This window comes from Prinia subflava, chromosome 3, assembly GCF_021018805.1.
Source record: "Prinia subflava isolate CZ2003 ecotype Zambia chromosome 3, Cam_Psub_1.2, whole genome shotgun sequence".
In the NCBI taxonomy this organism is placed as follows: Eukaryota; Metazoa; Chordata; class Aves; order Passeriformes; family Cisticolidae; genus Prinia; species Prinia subflava.
In genome coordinates, this window is record NC_086249.1 from 106,930,468 (window position 1) to 106,952,351 (window position 21,884).

General features: G+C 52.1%; 2 protein-coding genes across 8 annotated transcripts; both read left to right on the forward strand.

The window, feature by feature from the left end:
• The first annotated feature begins 4,186 nt into the window (after window positions 1–4,186).
• On the forward strand, window positions 4,187–7,800 carry DNAJC28 (DnaJ heat shock protein family (Hsp40) member C28). Of its 4 annotated transcripts, none has more exons than XM_063393298.1 (3): window positions 4,188–4,624; window positions 5,455–5,732; window positions 6,457–7,800. In XM_063393298.1, the coding sequence occupies exon 3, from the start codon at window positions 6,507–6,509 to the stop codon at window positions 7,602–7,604; it is 1,098 nt and encodes a 365-aa protein (XP_063249368.1). In that variant the 5' UTR covers window positions 4,188–4,624; window positions 5,455–5,732; window positions 6,457–6,506; the 3' UTR covers window positions 7,605–7,800. The 4 variants fall into 4 exon arrangements, with proteins under 4 accessions (XP_063249370.1, XP_063249368.1, XP_063249367.1 ...); XM_063393297.1 differs by having other exon boundaries at window positions 5,581–5,732; XM_063393300.1 differs by lacking the exon at window positions 5,455–5,732 and having other exon boundaries at window positions 4,187–4,624.
• Window positions 7,801–10,600: 2,800 nt separating this feature from the next.
• TMEM50B (transmembrane protein 50B) lies at window positions 10,601–20,802 on the forward strand. Of its 4 annotated transcripts, none has more exons than XM_063393323.1 (8): window positions 10,601–10,665; window positions 15,331–15,480; window positions 15,517–15,661; window positions 16,357–16,469; window positions 17,175–17,242; window positions 17,923–18,015; window positions 18,710–18,767; window positions 20,142–20,802. In XM_063393323.1, exons 3-8 carry the CDS (start codon window positions 15,563–15,565, stop codon window positions 20,185–20,187), a joined length of 477 nt encoding a protein of 158 aa, XP_063249393.1. In that variant the 5' UTR covers window positions 10,601–10,665; window positions 15,331–15,480; window positions 15,517–15,562; the 3' UTR covers window positions 20,188–20,802. The 4 variants fall into 4 exon arrangements, with proteins under 4 accessions (XP_063249393.1, XP_063249394.1, XP_063249391.1 ...); XM_063393324.1 differs by having other exon boundaries at window positions 15,536–15,661; XM_063393321.1 differs by lacking the exon at window positions 10,601–10,665 and having other exon boundaries at window positions 15,331–15,459.
• Window positions 20,803–21,884: the final 1,082 nt, after the last annotated feature.

Below are 21,884 nucleotides of genomic sequence, written 5' to 3' on the forward strand. Positions count from 1 at the left end.
GGGAGCTCTGGGCTCTCTGGGTGGGCATTTTCCAAGCCTCACTGCCCAGGCCGTTGTGGCTCTGCACGGTTTGGTTTTGCTGGGCTTGCTTGGCTTTGGTTGCCCATCCAAAAGCTTTTCCCTTCCCTGCCCTGGAGGAGCTGCAGCCACAATCTTTCAGCTCCTTGAGCTGAACCGAAGAGCTGCTGCTGCTGCGACTCCAGAGCAGCGGGACCGGCGGGAGCGGGGCCGGCCCGTTCCAGCCCCAAGCCTGGGGAGCCGAGCCGGGCAGAGAAAGCAGAGCAGGAGACTCCAGCCGAGCTGCTTCGTCTGCCGTAGAGAGGAGCTCAGAGCCAGAGAGCCACCAGGGCTGTCCCTCCTGCTGGATGGAATTCCTCTGGGGAAGCTCCACTTCCCCCGGCGTGACAGCCGGCACCATCTCGCACCCCGAGTCAGGACGGGATTTCCTAAAGGTTTGCCCCATTCTCCAGGAAATGTTGGGCCTTCTTTGTCTTTCTCTTCTTCATTGTCTTTGCTTCTTCATCTTCCTCCTCGTCTCTTTTACTCCTCGGGCCGTGGCCTCAGGCAGGAGCCCCGGCACAGCCCCCGCAGCGCCCGCAGCGCCCGCCTGAAGCGGGAGGGACGTTTCCTGGGGGCAGCCGGCTGCCCGCGGAGGGCCTGGGCTCCCAGCTGGGCAGGCCAGGGGCCGGGGGGGCTGTGCGGGGCAGGCACCGGCCCTCGGCCGCACGGCTCCAGTGCCGGGAGCTCAGCCCAGGCCTCACGAGGATCTGGGACTGGGAGCCCATCTGCAAAAACTCTCCGGTTTTGGTCTCTGTCCTCTTCTGGGGGCAGCTCCAGGACACTCACCTCGTCCCACTCATCATCTTCTGGGAACAAGGGCTTGGATCCAATGCCGTGCCCCGTCTCGCCTTCCCAGTTCTCCAGCACAAGCTCCTTGTCGCTGTCATCTTCCCAGTTGGAGTGTCCTGAGGATCTGCTGTCATTCCCTCCAGACAGACCTTGGCCAATGCCTTCTTCCCAGTCAGAGACTTCCTCACAGGTAATGACATCTCCTTGGGACTGCCCTTGCTCAATGTTTTCTTCCCAGTCCGAGGGGTCTTGGGAGTTGTTGACTGTTCCCTGGGACAGTTCTTCCTCCCAATATTCCCCCCTGTCAGACACCTCCTGTGACAGCTCTGGGTCTCTCACCAGGAAAAGCTCCAGTTCATCCAACTGTTGCCACCATTTCAATTCATCATTGGAGTCTTCCTTCCTCTCCCCCACAGCCTGCACCAACCCCACTGCTGTTCCCTCCTGCTGCTCGCTGAGGGCCTGGGCTCCTAGCTGGGCAGGTGAGGGGCTGGGGGTGCTGAGCGGGGCAGGCACTGAGCTCACTTCCATTTCAGCTGTAACTGCTTCTCCTTCCACAGCCATCCACTCTTGGAGGGAATTCGCTTCTTCTGGCTGCTGCCTCAGTGCCTGGATCTTCAGCAGCACCTGGCTCAGGATGTCCCCAGTGGTGCTCTGGTCCCAGCCCAGTGAAGTCTGGCTGCTGGCCGGGCTGTTGAAGGGGACACTGGGTGTGGGGGGCTCCTCCTCCTCATCAGCTCCGCTCAGGGCAGCAGCTGCCGTCTCGGCCTCCATGGGATCCTGTGGGCAGGAGAGGCAATGGTCTGTCCCAGATCTTGGAGCTGATGTCAACGATTTCTCCATTGGGACAGCTCCTGGCTGCTCACATGTTCTTCCCGTTGGGACACCTTTCGATTACTCACATCTTCCCATCAGGGCAGCTCTTGGCCTCTGTCATTTGGTCCTTGGGACAGCTCTTTGCCTTGGACTTGGGACAATTCCAGCTCTCTCCTGTCTTCCCACTGGGAGATGTGGGAGTGCACATCTTCCCACGGTGAGAGATCTTGGTACCTCTCACCTTCCCTCTGGGACATCTACTTGGATATTGTCCCATTGGGAGTCCTCTAAGACACCCACATCTCTCTGCAGGGACAGCTTGGGTGAGCTCTCATCTTCTTCCCATCCCAACTCCTGCAGCCCTCACACGTCTTTTTCCCACTGGGACACCTCTAGGGTTGTCACACATTCTCCCCTTTCATGCACCTCTTGGTATATCTCATCATCCTCTTCCCACTGGTACAGCTCCCAGACTCTGATAATTTCTGTTCCTAGAGCTCTTTGTGTGTCCCACTTCATAGAGCTCTTTGTGTGTCCCACCACTGCACTGGGAAATTTCCCAAACTCTCACACATACCTGGTGTTGGTACAGCTCTCGACTCCTCCTGGTTTCCCACTGTGACATCTCTTGGGCTCTCTGTACTTCTGTCTGGTTTATCTCACTCTCTGGCACACCTTCCCCCTGGGAAAGGTCTCTGTCCATGTCAATAAAGGGCCTCTCCTCCTCCTCAGTCTCTGACAGTGGCAGGGCTGACCTGCTCACTGCCCCCGACCACTGCCCGCTGGGGGCTGCCAGCCACCTGGGCAAGGAGCTGGGGGACCGGGAGTTGGAGTTGGCCTTGTCCTCGTCACTGTTGTCTGTCGCTATCGGCGTCTATCACAGTCAGCCTCTAGCACAGACAGACGCAGGGAGCTGCTTCCTCCTCAGAGAGCGGCTCTCCTGGGACTGGGCACCCCAGGGCTCTGCGCCCCTTGGATACCCTCAGCCAGGGCGGGGCTCCCTGATGTCACAAGGGTCTCTGGCCACCACCATGTCCCACATCACAAAGGGCCCCGACACGAAGCGCCCGTGTCACAAAGGGCCAGCCCCGGCAGCCCAACAATGGTGGAGCAGGCAGGAACTGGCACGGAGCAGCCCCGCACTTGTGGCCTTGTGGCTCCTGCTGTGCCCACTGCCAAGCTGCAGGTGGGAGCACAGCTGATGTCCCCCAGGCCTCTCCTGTGGGCAGGAGCCCTGCAGGGCAGCTCCAGCTTGAACAATTCTTTTTCCCATTGAAGTAGTTTCCTTTGGTGTGGAAAAGAAAGAAAGGAGAATTGAGCATCCCCTTCTCCTTGTCCATCTTCTCAATGATTTCTGTCATCTTCTAGTGCAGATGGATCCAGGGAGCTGCTTCCTCCTGACAGGCAGCAGCTCCCTGAACGCTGTTTGCCTCCCTTTGAGACAGTTCACTGGAACTGTCCTCTTCCCACTGAAGAGCCCTTTGTCCCACAGGGACATGTCTTGGACAATTTACATTGTCCTTCTCCAAAGACATTTCTTTGTCATGTTTACCTTCTTCTTGGGAAAGCTTATGGTTGCTGTTGTTATCCTGTTGAGACAGCTCTTTGTCACAGTCACTTACCCCTAGGGACAGCTCTTTCTTGTGGTAATCTTGGCCCTGGGATGACTCCCAGTCACTGCTTTTGGTGAGCTTGGTGGCATTTTCCCTTTGGGACAGCTCCAAGGCACTCTTGTTATTCCCTGGGGAGAGCTTGGTGTCATCTGCCCTGGGCACATCTACTTCTTTAATGTTCCCACTATTTGTTCTCTTCCCACTGGGACATTAAAGACAGACACCTTCAGCAGGAAGGTGCACGCAGCAGTGTTCTGGAACAGGGATAACCTAAGGACAGCACAGGAACAGCAACCACTTTGTGCCCTCCTGATTTCATGAAACGTTTTCCTGTTTGAAGGAAGAACAGGGCCAGCTCTATGTGCAGCCTGACATTTGTCAGCCCCTGGGCTCACACACAGGAAGGAAGACTGTGACCTGTTGAGCTGCAATGGGATGAACACGATTCATTTTGGAGCAGGAACTGCTGCACATCAACCCTCTCTTTGCAGCACTTTATTCAGCTTGGCAGAGGTGAGACATGTCCTCACTCCTCTCACAGCACATACTTCGATCACAGAGCTCAGGATTAAACGAGAGAGGTTTGTCCTTTCTCCCTGCTGCCTCGATCCAGAGCTTCCCAGCCCACCTGAGCCTTGACGACCGTGCACAGCCCCACCATGGCACCTCCACTCACAGCTTCTTACCGCCCCTCAAGGCTCCTTCCCTCCCCTCACGGCTCCTTCCCTCCCCTCAAGGCTCCTTCCCTCCCCTCACGGCTCCTTCCCTCCCCTCAAGGCTCCTTCCCTCCCCTCAAGGCTCCTTCCCTCCCCTCAAGGCTCCTTCCCTCCCCTCAAGGCTTCTTCCCTCCCCTCACGGTTTCTTCCCTCCCCTCACGGTTTCTTCCCGCCCCTCACGGCTGTGGCGGCGCTCCGGCGCCCCCCGGCGGAGGGCGGGGACAAGCGGGGACAAGCGGGGACAAGCGAGGACAAGCGGGGACAAGCGGGGACAAGCGGGGACGAGCGGGGACGAGCGGGGACAAGCCAGGACAAGCCAGAACAAGCGGGACTCTCTCCCACCGTCCTCTCTTCCTTCCCCACCTTTTCCCCCTCTCCATCTCCCTCTCTCTCTCCCCGAACTTCTTCCCTATCTCTCTCACTCCTCGTTCCCCCGACCCTTGCGCCTTGCCTCCTTTCTCCCCCTCCCCGCCCTCTCCGTCCATCTCGGTCCCTTCCCCTCTCTCTCCCTCCCTCCGTCCTTGAGCGCGGGGTCACAGCCGCGGCCCGTCCCTCCTCTTCCTGCGGGTCCCTCCCCTTCCTGCCGGGGCCGTTCCCGGCTCGTTCCCGCGGGCCCGGCGGCGGCAGCAGGTGAGGCGGGGGCGGGCCGGGGGCGCAGGTGCGGGGCCCTGCGGGGCCCTGCGGGGCCCTGCGGGGCAGGGAGGGCGGCAGCGGGGCCGGCTCCTGGGGGCCCAGTCCGTGCCCCTTTCCCAAATCCCACCGGGGATCTCTCAGTTCACACTGCCAGGGAGTAACCCCTTCCTTTCCCAGCTGGTCCCCTCGGGGCGTGGGGGATCTACATAAGGCTCTTTAAGAACAGGTTTATTGAAATCGGGGCAGCCGAGTTATGAGAAAGTCACTTTCGGAGCAATAATTGAATTTAAAAAGTGTATTTATTGATCATGCTGTTTAAGTAGTTGTAGCAGTGCACAGGTGGTAGTTACGCGGTGTTTTATGGCCGTGTGAAAGTCAGTTGTTATCTTTGCCAGCCAGCCAGACGGAATTAAATCACTGGATCATAAATACAAGGTGTCAATGAGCTCCATTACCACAAGCTGATGACTTAATACCTTACATGGATCAAAGCCAACTGAAAACATTGAGGATTGATCCAGTCCCAAGTACTTGTCCTTTTCTTTCTTTGGATTAGGGTACAGGGGCAGTTTGGTTTGTGCAGAAGACGGGAACACTGTGTATTCTTTAATTAACCTTGAGGAGTTGATTTGATCCATTTTTTTGTTTGAAAATGGAGTGAGCAAAGGAGATGTTGCCCTCTCTGTGTCTTTAGCTCCATTGATCCAGCATTCCCCTAAGGATTTCCATGAATAAAGAGGAGTTGGCTGATGTATAACTGGTGTGTCCAGTCAGTGTTATATTCTTCCACTTTGATTTTACATAAGGACTGACTTTGTCATCTGCAGAGGTACTGCCCTGGCTGTGTCCCCGCATAACCCAGATTCACTGGAATTGCTGACAGATAACCCAGATTCACTGAAATTGCTGACAGAGGGACATACTGACTGCTATCGATCTCTTCTGAGTTCCAGATTTACGCCCCTGTCTGGCACCAGCGAAAGAGTTTGGCCACTGCTGGGATACAAAGGCTGAGCTAAGTGAATCTATAACCTGAGTGCTGATCCAGATGTTGCTGTGAGATACTAAAAATATGCTGCGATGACCTCCTCTGCAAACATACCAGGTCATAGATCTTGAGGCATTGATCCAATCGAGCTGTTGCTGAATATAGGTACAGAGAAGGGAGGGATTTGTTTCAGCAGTTATTGCTCAGCATCAAGCTTATTCCCAGTTTACACTGGCATGAGTTTGGTGAAAGGCAGTAAAGGCAATAAAATAAATAATAAAAAAATAAAGGTGATAAAAATGTTGGGAATTCTGCATTGCAAAACAGACCTGTGTTCCTGTTGTCATACCAGGAGAAAAGTAAATTGTGAATTAATTTTCATTTACATTGTAATACTGCTACTTCAATAGTAATTAATTACTAATGTAAATTAATGACTTTAAGTTTAAGGAGGGCAGGGCTGGATGGGCTCTTGGGCATCAGGAATTGTTCCCTGGCAGGGTGGGCAGGCCCTGGCACAGGGTGCCCAGAGCAGCTGTGGCTGCCCCTGCATCCCTGGCAGTGCCCAAGGCCAGGCTGGACCCTGGGGCTGGAGCAGCCTGGGACAGTGGGAGGTGTCCCTGCCATGGCAGGGGTGGTACTGGGTGGGATTTAATGTCCGTTCCAACCCAACCCAGTCTGGGATTCTGTGATTTCAGTGTTGGTCTATAAAAGAAAAAAAATGCTGATGGATTTTAGTAGGGATTTCTTTACTATATCAGGCTAAAGATAAAACTTGTGTCATGGAAGTTCTTTAGAAAAAAGGATATTTAACACGATTTTTGTACAAATGTGTCTGTAGGTTCTCTATAATGTAGCTGCACCTGAAGAAATCTCCAGTGGCTTTGTGTCATGCTGACCAACAATATGGGACATTGTTTTGTGGGACGGGGAGCCATGATTCCAAGGAAGCTGAAGCCCTTTCTCTGCAGGATGTTGTCGGGTTACAGACCCAAAAACAACGTCCAGGACTCTTACAAGATTCTGGATCTCGAGGAAGGCTGTTCCCTCGACGACGTCAGAAACTCCTATCACAACCTTGCCAAAAAATACCACCCGGACAGCAGCTCCGGCGCGGCCGATTCCAAGGCCTTCATAAGGGTGGAGGAGGCCTACAGGGTTGTGCTCAGCGACCTGGCGGCCAAACAGAAATCAGACCCCGGCGAGGAGGAGGAGGACCAGTTCAAATCCAAGTCCCTGCAGCACAGACACTACCTGAGCTTCGAGGGCGTGGGCATCGGCACGCCGAGCCAGCGGGAGAAGCAGTACATGCAGTTCCGCGTGGACCGCGCCACCGAGCAGGTGCTGGAGTACCGGCAGCAGAGGCTGGAGAGCCGCTGCGCCGGCAGCGACCTCAGCAGGGCCATGGACGTGCGGCAGAGCAAGAAGGTGAAGATAACCCAGGCGGTGGAACGGCTGGTGGAGGACCTCATCCAGGAATCCATGGCCAAAGGAGACTTCGACAACCTCAGCGGCAAAGGGAAGCCCTTGCAGAAGTTCTCGGACAGTCCCCACATCGACCCCATGACCCACAACCTGAACAGGATCCTCATCGACAACGGGTACCAGCCCGAGTGGATCCTGCTGCAGAAGGAGATCCGGGAGACCATCGGGCGGCTGAGGAAGAGCATCGTGGCCGCCAGGAGGAAGCTCGGGGAGCCGATGACGCCGTCGGAGCAGAAGCAGTGGGGTCGGATTTGTGAGCAGTTCGCAGAAGACATCAGGAAGTTGAACAAGAGAGTTGACAACTTCAACCTGGTGGTGCCCATTCTGAGCAGGCAGATGGTGCATTTCAGCACGGACAAGGAGATCGTGCGAGCACGAAAGAATTACGAGGCTGTCGTGGAAAAGGTTTCTGGTTCAGACACGAAGGGAGACGAGGGGGAGGAGGGAAAAAGGTTTGGGTGGAAGTCTTCTCTCTTGAAGTGGTTAAAACTTGCGCCAAAATAATTTCATACTAATTCCTCTTGTCAAGGTTTTGAATGCACTTTATTAATGAAATATAGCACTAGAGAAATGTCAGGTTCACTGAAAATGTCAAATCCACACTGTAACTTTACTTGAAGGAAATTTGATTGTGTGATGAGCATTTGCATTACAAATAATTGAGTTATTTTTAAATATTATTAAATGAAATGTGCCAGTTTGGGTTGTGGTAGAGTTAATTTTTCTCATCATTAATCTGGGGCTGTGTATTGGATTTGGGCTGGAGGCAGTGCTGACCATTCCACGGTGTTTTTATTGCTGGGCAGGGCTTGCACAGCACCTTTTGTGCCCTTCACACCTCCCCACCCCTGAGCAGCTGCTGGCTGGGTTAAACCACAGCAGCAGCAAATCACTTCTCTTGCAGGTCATTTTCCTTCTGCTGAAATCCAAATTAATGCCTCACTTCAGTGCAGACCATAATCACTTTTACAGTCTCTTATCACTTCAAAGTAGAAACGGAGGCATGAGAAAACACATTAAAGTGGAGGCAAACGTCTTGCTGTCCCTGTTTGACCTTTGCACTCTTATTTCAATACTTATAGCTCATGAATTTTTGGCAGGTTCTCTGCATATGTTTTAAAAGTACATTGACCAGTTTAAAGTTAAATTCACTGGCTGTGAAGGGAGGGTTCTGGATGGCTTGGCTTGGACTGTACACATGCACGAGTCCATTTTTGCATCTTTAACACAGAAAGAGGAAATTTATTTATTGGTGAACACTTCATGCCACGGGCAGGGACACCTCCCACTGTCCCAGGCTGCTCCAGCCCCAGTGTCCAGCCTGGCCTTGGGCACTGCCAGGGATGCAGGGGCAGCCACAGCTGCTCTGGGCACCCTGTGCCAGGGCCTGCCCACCCTGCCAGGGAACAATTCCTGATTCCCAAGAGCCCATCCAGCCCTGCCCTCTGGCACTGGGAGCCATTCCCTGGCTCCTGTCCCTGCAGCCCTTGTCCCCAGTCCCTCTGCAGCTCTCCTGGAGCCCCTTCAGGCCCTGGCAGGGGCTCTGAGCTCTCCCTGGAGCTTCTCCTGCCCAGGCTGAACAATCCCAGCTCTCCCAGCCTGGCTCCAGCAGCTCTGTGTATGAATGTTTATTTCCATAATTTATTGTTTATAATAAAAACTGTTAATTAAAGATACTTTTCTAAAGGTCCTTTGACATAATACCCTCAAAACCCCACATTTTAATTCTCATTGTGATCTGCAGGAGTTGGATCAGAGTTGTGTTCAGACAAATCCAGTGAGAGGTTTCAAGAGCAAATCGAATTGATGGCACAAGGGTAAATAGCAACCAGGTTGCAGGAAATAGGACCCACTTTGGCTCACAAAGTAGCATCAGCACTTTCAATATCAGAGGTGCCATAAAGGGTAACTCAGCAGACTGAGGGATTTTTATGTTCTTATTGAAACCAGTTGGGTTTAAATCAGGTGTGACCTGATTGAGGCACGTTAAATCAGCCTTGCCCTGATGTCATCGAAACCTGCCAGGCACAAAAATCCACTTCTGCAACATTTACAGTGATGATGGAAAAAAAAATTTTCCATTTTTCTTGTGTGTGGAGGAGTTCAGTGTTTCTGGGCTTGTCTATATTTTTGTTGCTCTGAGCTCCCAAAAACCGTAAAAGCAGTGTTTAGTCAATACTAAGGAATATCAGCTACTGCACACAGAAAACCCAGGAGAAAATGGCCTTCAGAAGGAATTTTTCTGGCTGACACTGGACTGTTAATTTGAATTTGGTAAACATTATTTTATGAATGTGAAAAAGGGTGCAATAATTGCTATCCCAAATCCAAACCCACATTGTTTATTTCCAGAATTCCTATTTGTTGGTCTAATGACCACCTGCCTTGTGGCTTGAAAGGCTTAAGTGACATCTTAATGTGAAGACAGAAGATTATATACATATATAAGTTTACGTATTATGAAGATACAGTATTTGAGGTATCAGTTTTTCTCAGGGTGAGGAATCTGTTTCTTGCCCAACAGGACAAGGGGGAATGGCTTGGAACTGAAAGAGATTTAAATTAGGTATTGAGAAGGAATTCTTCCCTTCTCTAGGCACTGTAAATGTCGAGTGATGCTGAGGATTCTCTGTTTCAGAGCAGGAACATCTTGGGATGAAGGTGGAGATACAGAGAAGGCTCTGAGGAGAAGGAATAAAGGAGAAGCAAGAGCAGGGCATCTTCAAAAAGAAATACATAAATGATAAGTCTATTTTTAGTTGGGGAAGGTGCCCCTGTGAGGGAACGGGGTGTGTGGTGTCTCTGGATTTGATGGAACACAGTGTGTATACATAAGTTCAGGTTAAAAAAGGAAGAAGAGAGGACGCTGAGTACAATGTGATTCTTTCAATTCCACGTCTGTGAGATGTGCCCTCTAATCCTCAAAATGCTGACTTGAATTCAGTTCTTTTCTTTGCCCAGCGCTTTTATTCAACATCTGTCTTTTGTCACTTGTTATGCTGTTTTAGATGGGGTATATTCCCCAATGAGTTCATTGACATATTTGTTACCCCCATATTGTTGTCCAGTAGGTCCCCTTCCAACCCAGACCATTCCGTGATTGATGTTATAAATTAGAATTTATCCCAGTTTATTAATTTAATTTAGTTTCATTAAACCAGACGCCGGACTGAGGTTCAAGAACATTTAGGGGTGAATTTATCTATTCCACGGTGTTGTTCCCGTGGGGCAGCGGAGCAGGCCGGGGGTCATTCATGGCCGTGTGGGCGGCGGCTCTGGGGTGTGAGGGGCCGTGAGGGGCGGCCATGGCGGGCGGGGCCCCGGCCGTGAGGGGAGGGGGCGGGGCCTGCGGGGAAAGGCGGGAGCGCGCTGGCCCCGCCCCTTCCCGCCCCGCCCGAGCGGAAAGGGGCGGGCCTTGTGGCGAGCAGCGCCGTATTGACCAATCACAACGCTCGGTCCTCACCCAGCCCTCGGGTGACGCGCAGCGCTGGGTTCTGATTGGGCAGATGGTGCGTCAGTCAGGGGGCTGTGTGCCCGCAGGCGGAAGCGGCTCGCCCAGGAGCGGGTACGTGCGGCCGCGCCGGGCCGGGCAGTGCCGGCACCGGCACCGGGGGCTGGAGCGGGACGGGGACAGCGACAGGGACAGGGGCAGGGAGCGGGATGGGGAGCGAGAGCGGGATGGGGAGCGAGAGCGGGACCGACCCCCGCGCCGCTTCCCTGGGACACCAGCACGTCCCGGTGTGTCACGGCTTGTCCGGCCCTGAGGACGCACCGCGGAGAGCTGGGGTCTGTAGGTGAAGTTAAAGGGGAAAATGTCCTTGTTTTGTCTAAATAGCAGTTTATGTGGCTGGGTCATGGGGAATGCTGGCGGGGCTTTGCTGCAGCGCGGGGTCCTGCCCCGTCCTGCCCCGGTGCCGTGGCAGGCACAGCGATGCGCCTGGTGCGGGCTCTGCGGAATTGCCAGACCGAGATTTTGTTCGTGCCTCCTCAGCTCCTCAGACTTTACAGGCTCTTAGAGAACCCCCCTGCGGGCAGTTCTGGGGCTGAGCAGCGCATTCCTGTAAAGGGTTAACTCCTGGATTGGGCTGGAGGGACCTCAGAGCCCACCCAGTGCCAGCCCTGCCATGGCAGGGACACCTCCCACTGTCCCAGGCTGCTCCAAGTGTCCAACCTGGCCTTGGCACTGCCAGGGATGCAGGGGCCTCATGAGGAATGGAAATATAATTAATATCACTTTTAAATAAGTTTGCCACATGGCTTTGTTTTTGTATGAATTTATTAAGACTTCCTTTCTTTGCTCTTGTCTTTCTGTAATGCTTAAAAATTAGACAACAGAGCCCAGTGCTGTGGAATAGGGAGAACTGAAAGTGAAACCGCAGGAAATTACTGAAATAAGTGGGGAAATGACAGTGGGTGTAACAGAAATGTTCACATAAGCTCCTGATGTACTCTTCATCCTCTGTGCACGTGGGGAAATGTGTGACCTGAAGGGTATTCTGATGAGCTGCTTGTGGAAGGTGCATCAGCCTCAAGGAAAACTTCTTTCTTCCCTTTCTCATTCTGTCTTTTCCTGTCTTCTTTGGAAACAGGCAGTTCTGTTCTTTACTAACCCAGTGATATTCCACGTTAAGGCATTTCTCTTTCTGCAGACTTTTGGTATTTCCTCGCAACTGCTTTCAGTATTTTATTCAAGGGAAATCTCATATTCAAGGGAGAGAAATGCTGATTTTCAGGTGCAAACGTTGAGCTGCTGTTGTGTGTTCTGAGTACATAAGAGACCCGTGGGTTTAGTCCCAATGCTGGAATCTGCCAGGGGTGGTTTTTACAGCTCCAGTTGTGCTCACTTGGTTCCGGGTCTCCAGTTTGTTCCTGCAGATGTGTCTGTGTGTGCTGGGCACGAGTGGGGAGTGTTCCTGTCTGCCCTTGGGAAGGGGGAGGAGGCTGATGGTGGGAAGGGCGTTGAAGGATGGGGAATTCCAAGGGCTTTCCTTGTTTCCTCCCTGGGAGGTGCGTGGGTGGGAGAGTTGAAACCAGAGAGTGAGTTCTGCACCTTTATCCAGGTGGGAAATTCCAGCTGAAATCCTCTGCCCCCCCCAGAGGTGTGTGTGCAGCAGGAGGTGCCTGGGCTGGCAGCTGTCCCTGTGTCCCTGTTCATCCCTGTGGGGACAAGCTGCAGCCTGGCTCCTGTGCTGTCTGGAGAGCCTCAGCTGGGCACTGGGGCTGGGTTTTAAATGCAGTTTGTTGTTTCCTTCCTTTTTTTCTGAGGGTGTTGAGAATTATGGATCATGGAATGTTTGGGTTGGGAAGGACCTCCCAGCCCACCCAGTGCCACCCCAGCCATGGCTGGGACACCTCCCACTGTCCCAGGCTGCTCCAGCCCCAGTGTCCAGCCTGGCCTTGGGCACTGCCAGGGATGCAGGGGCAGCCACAGCTGCTCTGGGCACCCTGTGCCAGGGCCTGCCCACCCTGCCAGGGAACAATTCCTGATTCCCAAGAGCCCATCCAGCCCTGCCCTCTGGCACTGGGAGCCATTCCCTGGCTCCTGTCCCTGCAGCCCTTGGCAATTGTCTCTCTGCAGCTTTCCTGGGGCTCCTTCAGGCCCTGCAAGGCCACCCTGAGCTCAGCCCAGAGCTTCTCCTGCCCAGGCTGAGCAATGCCAGCTGTGCCAGCCTTTCCTGCCAGCAGAGCTGCTCCAGCCCTCTGCTCATCCTGGAGCCTCCTCTGGGCTCTCTCCAGCAGCTCCACGTCCTCCCTGTGCTGGGAATTCCAGGGCTGGGGCAGCTCTGCAGGTGGGCTCTCACCTGAGGGGCACAGGGACACAACCCCAATCCCTCTCCTGTTGTTGTTCCCCAGCCCAGGACACCTCTGCCTCTCTGGCTGCCCGTGCCCGTTGTCACCTCCTGGCCCTTTGTTCCCACTGGGATGTTCTGCTGAGGTCCCGTGGGAGGGTCTCTTCCCTCCCTTGTATCAGTGCATTCCTTTTCTCTGGCATATTAAATCCAGGACTCTTTAGCTGGATTTCTTGAACGCCTTGTGTGGAGTGGCCCATCCCTTTGGGATCGTCCCTGTGCTGTGTTCAGGGTGCCCAGAGCAGCTGTGGCTGCCCCTGCATCCCTGGCAGTGCCCAAGGCCAGGCTGGACACTGGGGCTGGAGCAGCCTGGGACAGTGGGAGGTGTCCCTGCCATGGCAGGGGTGGCACTGGGTGGGATTTAAGGTCCCTCCCAACCCAAACCATTCCAGGATTCCCTGTTTGCCTGCAGCCACTCCCGGGCCAGGCCCATCAGCTCCACAGTGGGCACAGCAGCAGGGACTGTGAGCAAATTCCAGTGTGGGTGGGTGAGGAACTGGGAGGGGAAAGCAGGAATTGCTGCACGAGAGGGACAGACAGAGCTCTGGTGTGAAGAGGGACAAGGAAAGTGGAGCAATTTAAGAGTGGAAAATGAGGAAGGGCTTTGTGAGCAGTTGTAATTTAGCCCAGTGAGCTGGGAAGGGGCTGAGGCTGGAGAAAAGGAGGCTCAGGGGGGACCTTGTGGCTCTGCACAAGTCCCTGACAGGAGGGGACAGCCGGGGGGGTCGGGCTGTGCTCCAGGAACAGGGACAGGAGGAGAGGGAACGGCCTCAGGCTGGGCCAGGGGAGGCTCAGATTAGAGATTAAAAAGCAAATTTCCCTGCCGGAGTGGTCAGGCCTTGGAAAGAGTTGCTCAGAGCAAGGTCGAGTCCCTGTCTCGGAGTGTTCAGGAGGGTGAGGTGGCCCTTGGGGACACAGTTTAGGGGTGGTGCCACGTGGGACTGTGTGACCTCAGAGGGCTTTTCTCTTCCTGATGATCCTGGAATTCTGTAGGAGCACAGCTCTGTGGTTCCCTGTGAAGCTGTGGGGTCGGGCCATTTTCAGGGAAAGGTGTCATTGAGGAGAATCACCAGATTCTGTACAAATTAAAACAACTTTGGAATTGAGTGATTGATTCTAGTGTTTGAAGTGGCATCACAAGTGTGAGTTTCTGGGCCTGGACTCTGGAGGACAAATTTTTGGATCTTGTTCACAGGAGGTGACCTGTGTTTGTAGCATAGACAAACTGTTAATTGATTGATTTTTATTCCACTTCTTCTCACTGCTGTTAACAACCAGAAAATGTTCTCCATCAGCCTGTGCTGTCACACAGTCGTGAAGGACATTTTTGTTAGTCTTTACCAAGAGGCTGGAAATGAATTATGGCAGGTTGGGAAATGCAGAAGTTGACAATTCTGAACTGAATTAAAATGGTGCTAAGAGCACTTGTGAGTCAGTTAATTAACTTTCTTTCCTATTCCCATATTTGAAGTTCCCTGTGACCTTCTGTCTGTGTAGTGCGACCTTCTTTACCCTTAGAATCAGTTGATTTGCTGAGTTGGGCTCTTTTTCTCTAGAAGGCACTAGATCATATTACCTGTTAGATTGGAGACTGGAAATATTAGTGTTTAATTGAGACTCCATGGCTCAAAGAGCAAGTTCTGCCATAAGCTTTTGGGTTGTTGGTGATTTTCTTTAGTATTTCTGTGTAGGGGAGGTTGTTCTGTGATTATAGCTCAGTACAGCATCAATAGAGTTTATCATGGATGGGTTTGAGTTGGAAGGGCTTTAACACAATCTGGTTCCTTGTCCTGCCATGGGCAGGGCAAATTCCCTGGAAGGTTCTATATAAAAACCTGAATTCTGTAAAACCCCCAGACTGTAACTCACGAGAGCTGTCCAACATCTCGAGATGTTCCTGATTGATCCTGACACCTGGAGAGGCTGTCTGGAACAGGGGCTGGGCAGAGCTGAAGGAATAAAGTGGGGATTTATTGAAAGGCCTTCAAAGGATCCACCCTGGGCAGTGCAAGAGCCCGGCCGTGGCTGCACCCAAGGTGGACACAGGGTCACGAGTGTCACACTTCTATAGTTTTGTGTTATTTATTTATTTATATTGGGGTTAATTGTCCAATTACACTGCAGGTAATGAAGTCCCATCCTCCCAGGTTGCTCTCCTCAGTTCACTGCTGTTTATACTTTTTTACTTACACCTGAGGCTGCAATGCTGTCCTTGGTTGTGGGGCTGGAGAAGGATTGTTTTGTGTGGCTGAGCTGTGAGGAGAGCTGGCCAACACTTTATAAAAGTTCAGAGTTATGCACTAGTGCAGTAGAGAATCTGGGAAATGGGAAAGCTGAGACTGAAGGTATCAATGCTGACCTCAGCCTTGGCTGTGTTTCAGGCACTCAGGAACGGCTGCTGATGGAAGAGCCCAGGAGGGAGTGCCGAGGCAGCGGGGCAGCGTGAGCCACGTCCTGGGCCCTGAGAGCCGTGGTGGGCATTGAGGGACGTGGTCTGGGCACTGAGAGCTGTGTCCTGGGCACCGTGAGCTGTCCTGGGCACCGTGAGCTGTCCTGGGCACCGTGAGCTGTCCTGGGCACCGTGAGCTGTCCTGGGCACCGTGGGCCGTGGCCATGGCAGGGTTCCTGGACAATTTCCGCTGGCCGGAGTGCGAGTGCATCGACTGGAGCGAGCGCCGCAACGCCATCGCCTCCATCGTGGCCGGGGTGCTGGTGAGTTGGGGACCCACAGACCGTCACACTTGTGCCTCAGGTTCTGTCAGTTCTCCCTCTTACCTTCCCCAAATCCAGCCTGCTCCTTCCAGGGGTCGCTGTGGGGTTGTCAGCAGCGTTTTCACGAGTCCCGTGACGTTGCTGATCATGAACCGTTTCTGTTCTCTCTTCTTGAAAAGAAATTCCTCGTGGATTTCCCTCAGAACTGGATCTGTTAGAGCTGCTCTGTTCTGCACCATCTCCACCTCCTGTGGGTTTAGAAGGAGAACAAACCACAGGGAATTTCACAGAAATTGCACAGGGCATTTCACAGAATCCCAGAAGGGTTTGGGTTGGGAGGGATCTCAAAGCCCATCCAGGGCCATGGCAGGGACACCTCCCACTGTCCCAGGCTGCTCCAAACCCCAGTGTCCAACCTGGCCTTGGGCACTGCCAGGATCCAGGGGCAGCCACAGCTGCTCTGGGCATAAATTTATCCATACCCCACTCCTTAATTTGAACAGAAGGTGTGGCTGATGCCCAACCACTCCTCTGAAAGCAGGAATGCTGAGGTTTGTGCAGACATTGCAGACATGGAACACACCTAAATCACTTCCCAGAGGAATTGGTGCTTGTTAGAAGCCAGTGCTGCCCAGAGCCCTGGCATGGTGTCCCTGCCTGTGCTGTGCCCCAGGCTCACCCTGTGCCTGTGCCAGTTCTTCACAGGCTGGTGGATCATGATCGATGCCGCCGTGGTGTACCCCAAGCCGGAGCAGCTGAACCACGCCTTCCACACCTGCGGGGTCTTCTCCACGCTGGCCTTCTTCATGTGAGTGTGGGGACAGCAGCCCTGTCACACAGCACCACACCAAACCAGGCCTCCCTGAGTGTGCATCCAGCAGGGATAGAGCAGGGAATCCGGGAATGGGTTGGGAGGGAGCTCAGAGCCCACCCAGTGCCACCCCTGCCATGGCAGGGACACCTCCCACTGTCCCAGGCTGCTCCAAGTGTCCAGCCTGGCCTTGGGCACTGCCAGGGATGGAGAATCCCATACCTACCTCAAAATGAAGCAATTGACTGCATTTCCCTCTGGTTTTACCATTTTTACAGCTGTTCCGTGCCCAAAACTTCCTCAAACAGGAGGGGTAACAACAGCCTGGCTTTTGTCATGGAGATGTAAATAAAAGTAACAACTTTTATTGAATCATCCAATATTGGCGAGAAAACAAGGATGATTTGGGATTTGTGATTATTCACATTGCCAGGGAATTTTCCCAGAATTAAAAAAAATTTCCCATCTTAAAAAAACCCAAAACAAAACCAACCCCACAAAAAAACCCAAAAACAAACAAGCAAACAACAACAACAACAACAACAAAAACCACCCAAAAAAACCCCAAACAAAAATCCCCAAACAAACAAAACAACAATAACAACCCCCCCCCCCCAAAAAAAAAAAAACCTGGGGTTTTACTTAGAACTCTCCACTGATTTTCTGTAATCTGAAGTGAATCTTCTGGTTTTTTGCTCCCAGGATAAATGCTGTATCAAATGCACAGGTGAGAGGAGACAGCTACAGTGATGGATGCTTAGGAAGAACAGGTAAATTAACTCTACAAATCCTGCCCAGGGAAGGACTGATCATTTACCTGCTGGGGTTTTGGCCAAGTGCTGGTGAAAGAAATAATCAGAAGATAAGGAGTAGGAGAGAACTTCTGTGAATTAATTTCTTTGCAGAATTAACCCTTGGAGATAAGTGCTGGTTTTGTTAAAAAGGGAACCTGGTGAAATTCAACTTCTGGATTTCTTGGTTTCCTAAACTTTTCCTGCAAATCCTGGGTAGTTGCTGGTAGAAATCAGTTCCTGCCTGGGGCTGGCTCTGGAGCAGGCATTCCCTAGGGATGTGTCACAAACATTTCCATTTCCTCTGTGCCCCTGCTGGGGGTGTCCCTGGACCTGCTGTCCTCTCTGCTTCCATTCATAATTCCCTTTTTATTTCCCACGTGGATCCCAGCAGCCTTTTCCATGGGGTTTGTAAATTTGGAGGGATTTTCTGCTGTTTGAGGGGGTCTGTGGTGCTCCTGTGTGTCATTCATGATCCAGCTCCAGAGAACCTTTGCACAGGAACATTTTTCCTTCCCAAGGACTGAGCAGGTGGATTTTGTCCTTGTTCCTTGGGTTTAACCCTTTTCATTTGTGCCTTTAGTGGGATCATTCCATCCTCCCAGAGGATGGATTGCCTGGCCCTGTGGATAAAAATCCACATTTCCCTCTCCCTGCAGGGGCTCGGATCTGGCTCTTCATCGGCTTCATGTTGATGTTTGGATCACTCATTGCTTCCATGTGGATTCTCTTTGGAGCATATGTTACACAGAGTAAGTCTGGATGTTTTCTCCTCTAGGAAAGTGCTTTTCTTGCCAGCTGTTGGCAGGAAATCCACAGGGATGGAAGCCTCTGGTCTCTGGAAAATCCAAGCCATGGCATCCAGGTTTTAGTCTGAGATTGATGCTGGAATATCCTGTTAAATCCACCTCCCAGTAGCTGGAATATCCTGTTAAATCCAGCTCCCAGTAATTGGAATGTCCTGTTAAATCCAGCTCCCAGTAACTGGAATGTCCTGTTAAATCCACCTCCCAGTAACTGGAATATTCTTTAAATCCACCTCCCAGTAACTGGAATATCATGTTAAATCCAACTCCCAGTAATGGAAATATCATATTAAATCCAGCTCCTAGTAACTGGAATATCCTCTTAAATCCAGCTCCCAGTAACTGGAATATCCTCTTAAATCCAGCTCCCAGTAACTGGAATATCCTGCTAAATCCACCTGCCAGTAACTGGAATATCCTGCTAAATCCACCTGCCAGTAACTAGAATATTCTTTAAATCCACCTCCCAGTAACTGGAATATCCTCTTAAATCGAGCTCCCAGTAACTGGAATATCCTGCTAAATCCACCTGCCAGTAACTGGAATATCCTGTTAAATCCAGCTCCCAGTAGCTGGAATATCCTGTTAAATCCACCTGCCAGAACCCAAAACTGAGTGTTTCTCTGTTCCTCCTCTGCAGACACTAACGTGTACCCTGGATTAGCAGTGTTTTTCCAGAATGCATTAATATTTTTCAGGTAAGTTACCGGGGCAAAGTCCCCTCCTCCCAAAGGGGCTTTCCTGCCTCCATACCTGGATCCTGGTGGATGCAGAGCTCTGTTTTCTGCTCCCTTTGCTGCAGAGCTCAGAGACAAGGTTGGATTGGCCCCTGGCCAGGCTCTCTGCTCCCCCTGGATGCAGAGCTCTGGAGCGTGGATGGCAGGGATGCACAGGGATGCACGGAGTGCTCTGGATGAGGGATTGCCAGTGCCTTTGGAAGAGGGCAATCATTCACCTCTGTCCTGCAACCCCTTGGCTCCCCTCCAGCAGAGCCAGCTGGGGGATTCAATTCCCCTTTCCCAGACTGTTCCACACCAATGGCTCAATTCCCTGGTACTTGATATTCCCTGAATTCCCTTTCTCTGGCTGAGCTCACAGTTAGGAAGAGTGATAATTCCTTTTTGTGAGAGCATGCTGGTGTGTTTTGTAACAGGGCATTGGATTTATTTCAAATAATATTATTAAATCCATCATGTAACAGTTGAAAATTGATTTGGAGTCTCCAGTAACTCCTTTTAGCTGTGGAATGCATTTTGCAGTCCATGGATTTTATTAATAAAAGGCACTGAAAGTGTTAAACAGTGTCAGTTCCAAGATCAGGCACTGAAAGTTTCATCTCACCTCCTTTCTTCTTTCAGTTCCTGCCTGATCCTTTTCCTTCCAGCCCCTCACCAGAGGGGGTGACCTGGATCGATGGGCTCTGGGAATTGAGGGATATTCCTGCAGGAAACAGCAGCTCCTAAATCCCCCCTGGGACTGAAAAGGGAAACTGCTGAAGGCGGATTTTGTGCCTGAAGTTTTCAGTCTTATTTAGAATCCCAGAAGGTTTGGGTGGGAAGGGATCTCAAATCCCATAGAACCACCTGGGCAGGGACACCTTCCATCATCCCAGGTGGCTCCAAACCCTGTCCAGCCTGGCCTGGGACACTGCCAGGGATGGGGCAGCCACAGCGTGGAATTTCAGAAATCAAATTGTAATGTGGGTCTGAATCTCTACCACAGGCTTAATACTCTTTCTGATTAGTTCATAGCAATGGAATTGTTTAGGTGTTGTCCCACACATCCTGTCATGTTGATCTGATTCCAGGTGCTGGAGTCAGACTGGCTGCTCTGGACTCCTTGAATTTGATAAATCCCAGGCTTTTCCTTCAGAAGGGCTGTGAAGCTGGGTGGGTTTTTGTTTGAGCTCCCCACAGTTCCAGCCATGCCCAGGAAACCCAACACAAACACCAGACCCAAATCCTGATGTGACAGGGCTGGGCTGTTGATTTGCACAGGGTGAGATTGAAGGACACTGTTAGAATTGCCTTACGAGTGGCCTGATTTTTGTTTCTTGTGTTTTTTCCCCTCAGCACCCTGATCTACAAGTTTGGGAGGACAGAAGAGCTGTGGGGCTGAGCTCCCTGCTGGCCTGCTCCATAGTTGGCTGCGTGGTTCTTGTCTGTAGATAATTCACTCCTTTGTCCTTGGCTTGCCTCCCTCACTGGTGGAGCTGAGACACCTCCAGGCTCTGTCCGAAGCTGCTCTGTTCCCAGGACACTGTGAATATGTACATAGGACTGTGTCTGGCATTTCAAAGGGAATTCAGGCTGCCAGGCTGCCCTGCTGCCATCTCCAGGCTTTCTCCTCCAAATCCATGGCTTTTCCCACCTCCAAAGCTGTGTCTGAGTGAACAATTAGTGAGCAGGCAGGACAGAGCCCTCCCCGCAGCAGGGCCATGCTGGGATAAGAGCTGATTTTAAGAATTTTATATTATTATTGTTCAGGTAAATATAAAGTAGCTTTTTTTTCTTCTTCTTTTGGTAAAAGGTTATGGGTTTTTAAGCAAGTCCCTACACTCAGCAGGTTGTGCATGGCAAAGCAAAGCGTTCCTGACTTGTGAGGCTCTGGCACAAAGGACATTTGCTGGCACCACAGTCATTGGAATTAATCTCATGCTGCTCAGTGTAAGAGATACCAGTTGGTATTTAATGTATTTCCTGATATTAGAATAAAAAAACTCCAACAAACTGATGCCAGTTGTACTTGATATGAGGAATAAATGAGTCAGAGCAGTGTCTGGCTGCTCATGCAGGTGTCATTGCCTCCAGGGGAAGCTGTTTGCTGATAAATGAGTTTCCTGACCTGTTCCCTCTGCCTGAAAGTGGGATGTGAATGGCTCTACTGCTCACAGTCCAACCTTGTAATAATTCCAGGTATCAGTAAATTCTAGGAGTGACTCACACCATTTTAGGGCTGCTATTGCCCCAGTCAGAATGTGTTTATCTCTTATATTTTATGGTGTTTCCATTACTGACTTACCGAAATCCAGTTTCATCTCAGTGCAGTGAAACAGAAAGTGAGGTGAGGATGTCTCACATCCCTGGAGTCTCCTGTGGATCTGTTTGCTGGAGTGAGTCCTTCTCACAGGTTCTCTGTGGTTTTACAGCATCTGCCTCTCCCCTGCCTCCCGAGGCTTTCATAACTGCCCCATCTCAAAGCTGCTGCCTCAGTGGTGTGGGAGAGCTGATGGAAATGCTGTGCTGGACACTGGAAGCTCTTTGTCACCTGCTCCAGGTGGGAATTGCTGCAGGGGCAGGAGCTGGGGCCAATTCTGGAGCTGCCCCTGTGCCCTGGCTGGAGTTACCCCATCCCACAGGAGCTCCCTGCTTGGAATTGCAGAAAGCTGCACTAAAAGTGAACTCAGGTGCTCAAAACAAGGAATTCACAGGGTAATCCTCCAGGAACTCACCTCTGCACCACAGTAAAACCAGGCTCTGGCTTCAGGCCTGTCAGGTGTCTTGCCCAGGAGCTTGGGAATGTTTCTTGGATTCTTTGGGAGGTCAGGAAGGAGCCTGGCCTGGAACTAATCCCTGCAACTCCTCCCAGTGCCAGGATCTTCACCTGCACTTGGAACCTGAACTGCAAGCCAGGCTGGGAGAGCTGGGGGGGCTCACCTGGAGAGGAGAAGCTCCAGGGAGAGCTCAGAGCCCCTGCCAGGGCCTGAAGGGGCTCCAGGAGAGCTGCAGAGGGACTGGGGACAAGGGCTGCAGGGACAGGACACAGGGAATGGCTCCCAGTGCCAGAGGGCACTTTTACACCTCTGGCAGTTCCAG

What these genes read in the sequence shown, in the direction of transcription:
- TMEM50B (XM_063393323.1), top strand. Translation starts at nt 15,563, where the DNA reads ATGGCAGGGTTCCTGGACAATTTCCGCTGGCCGGAGTGCGAGTGCATC. An exon ending in CCATCGTGGCCGGGGTGCTG is followed by an intron (nt 15,662 to 16,356) that starts GTGAGTTGGGGA and finishes TGCCTGTGCCAG; the next exon opens with TTCTTCACAGGCTGGTGGAT. An exon ending in TGGATGCTTAGGAAGAACAG is followed by an intron (nt 17,243 to 17,922) that starts GTAAATTAACTC and finishes CTCTCCCTGCAG; the next exon opens with GGGCTCGGATCTGGCTCTTC.
- DNAJC28 (XM_063393300.1), top strand. Translation starts at nt 6,507, where the DNA reads ATGCTGACCAACAATATGGGACATTGTTTTGTGGGACGGGGAGCCATG.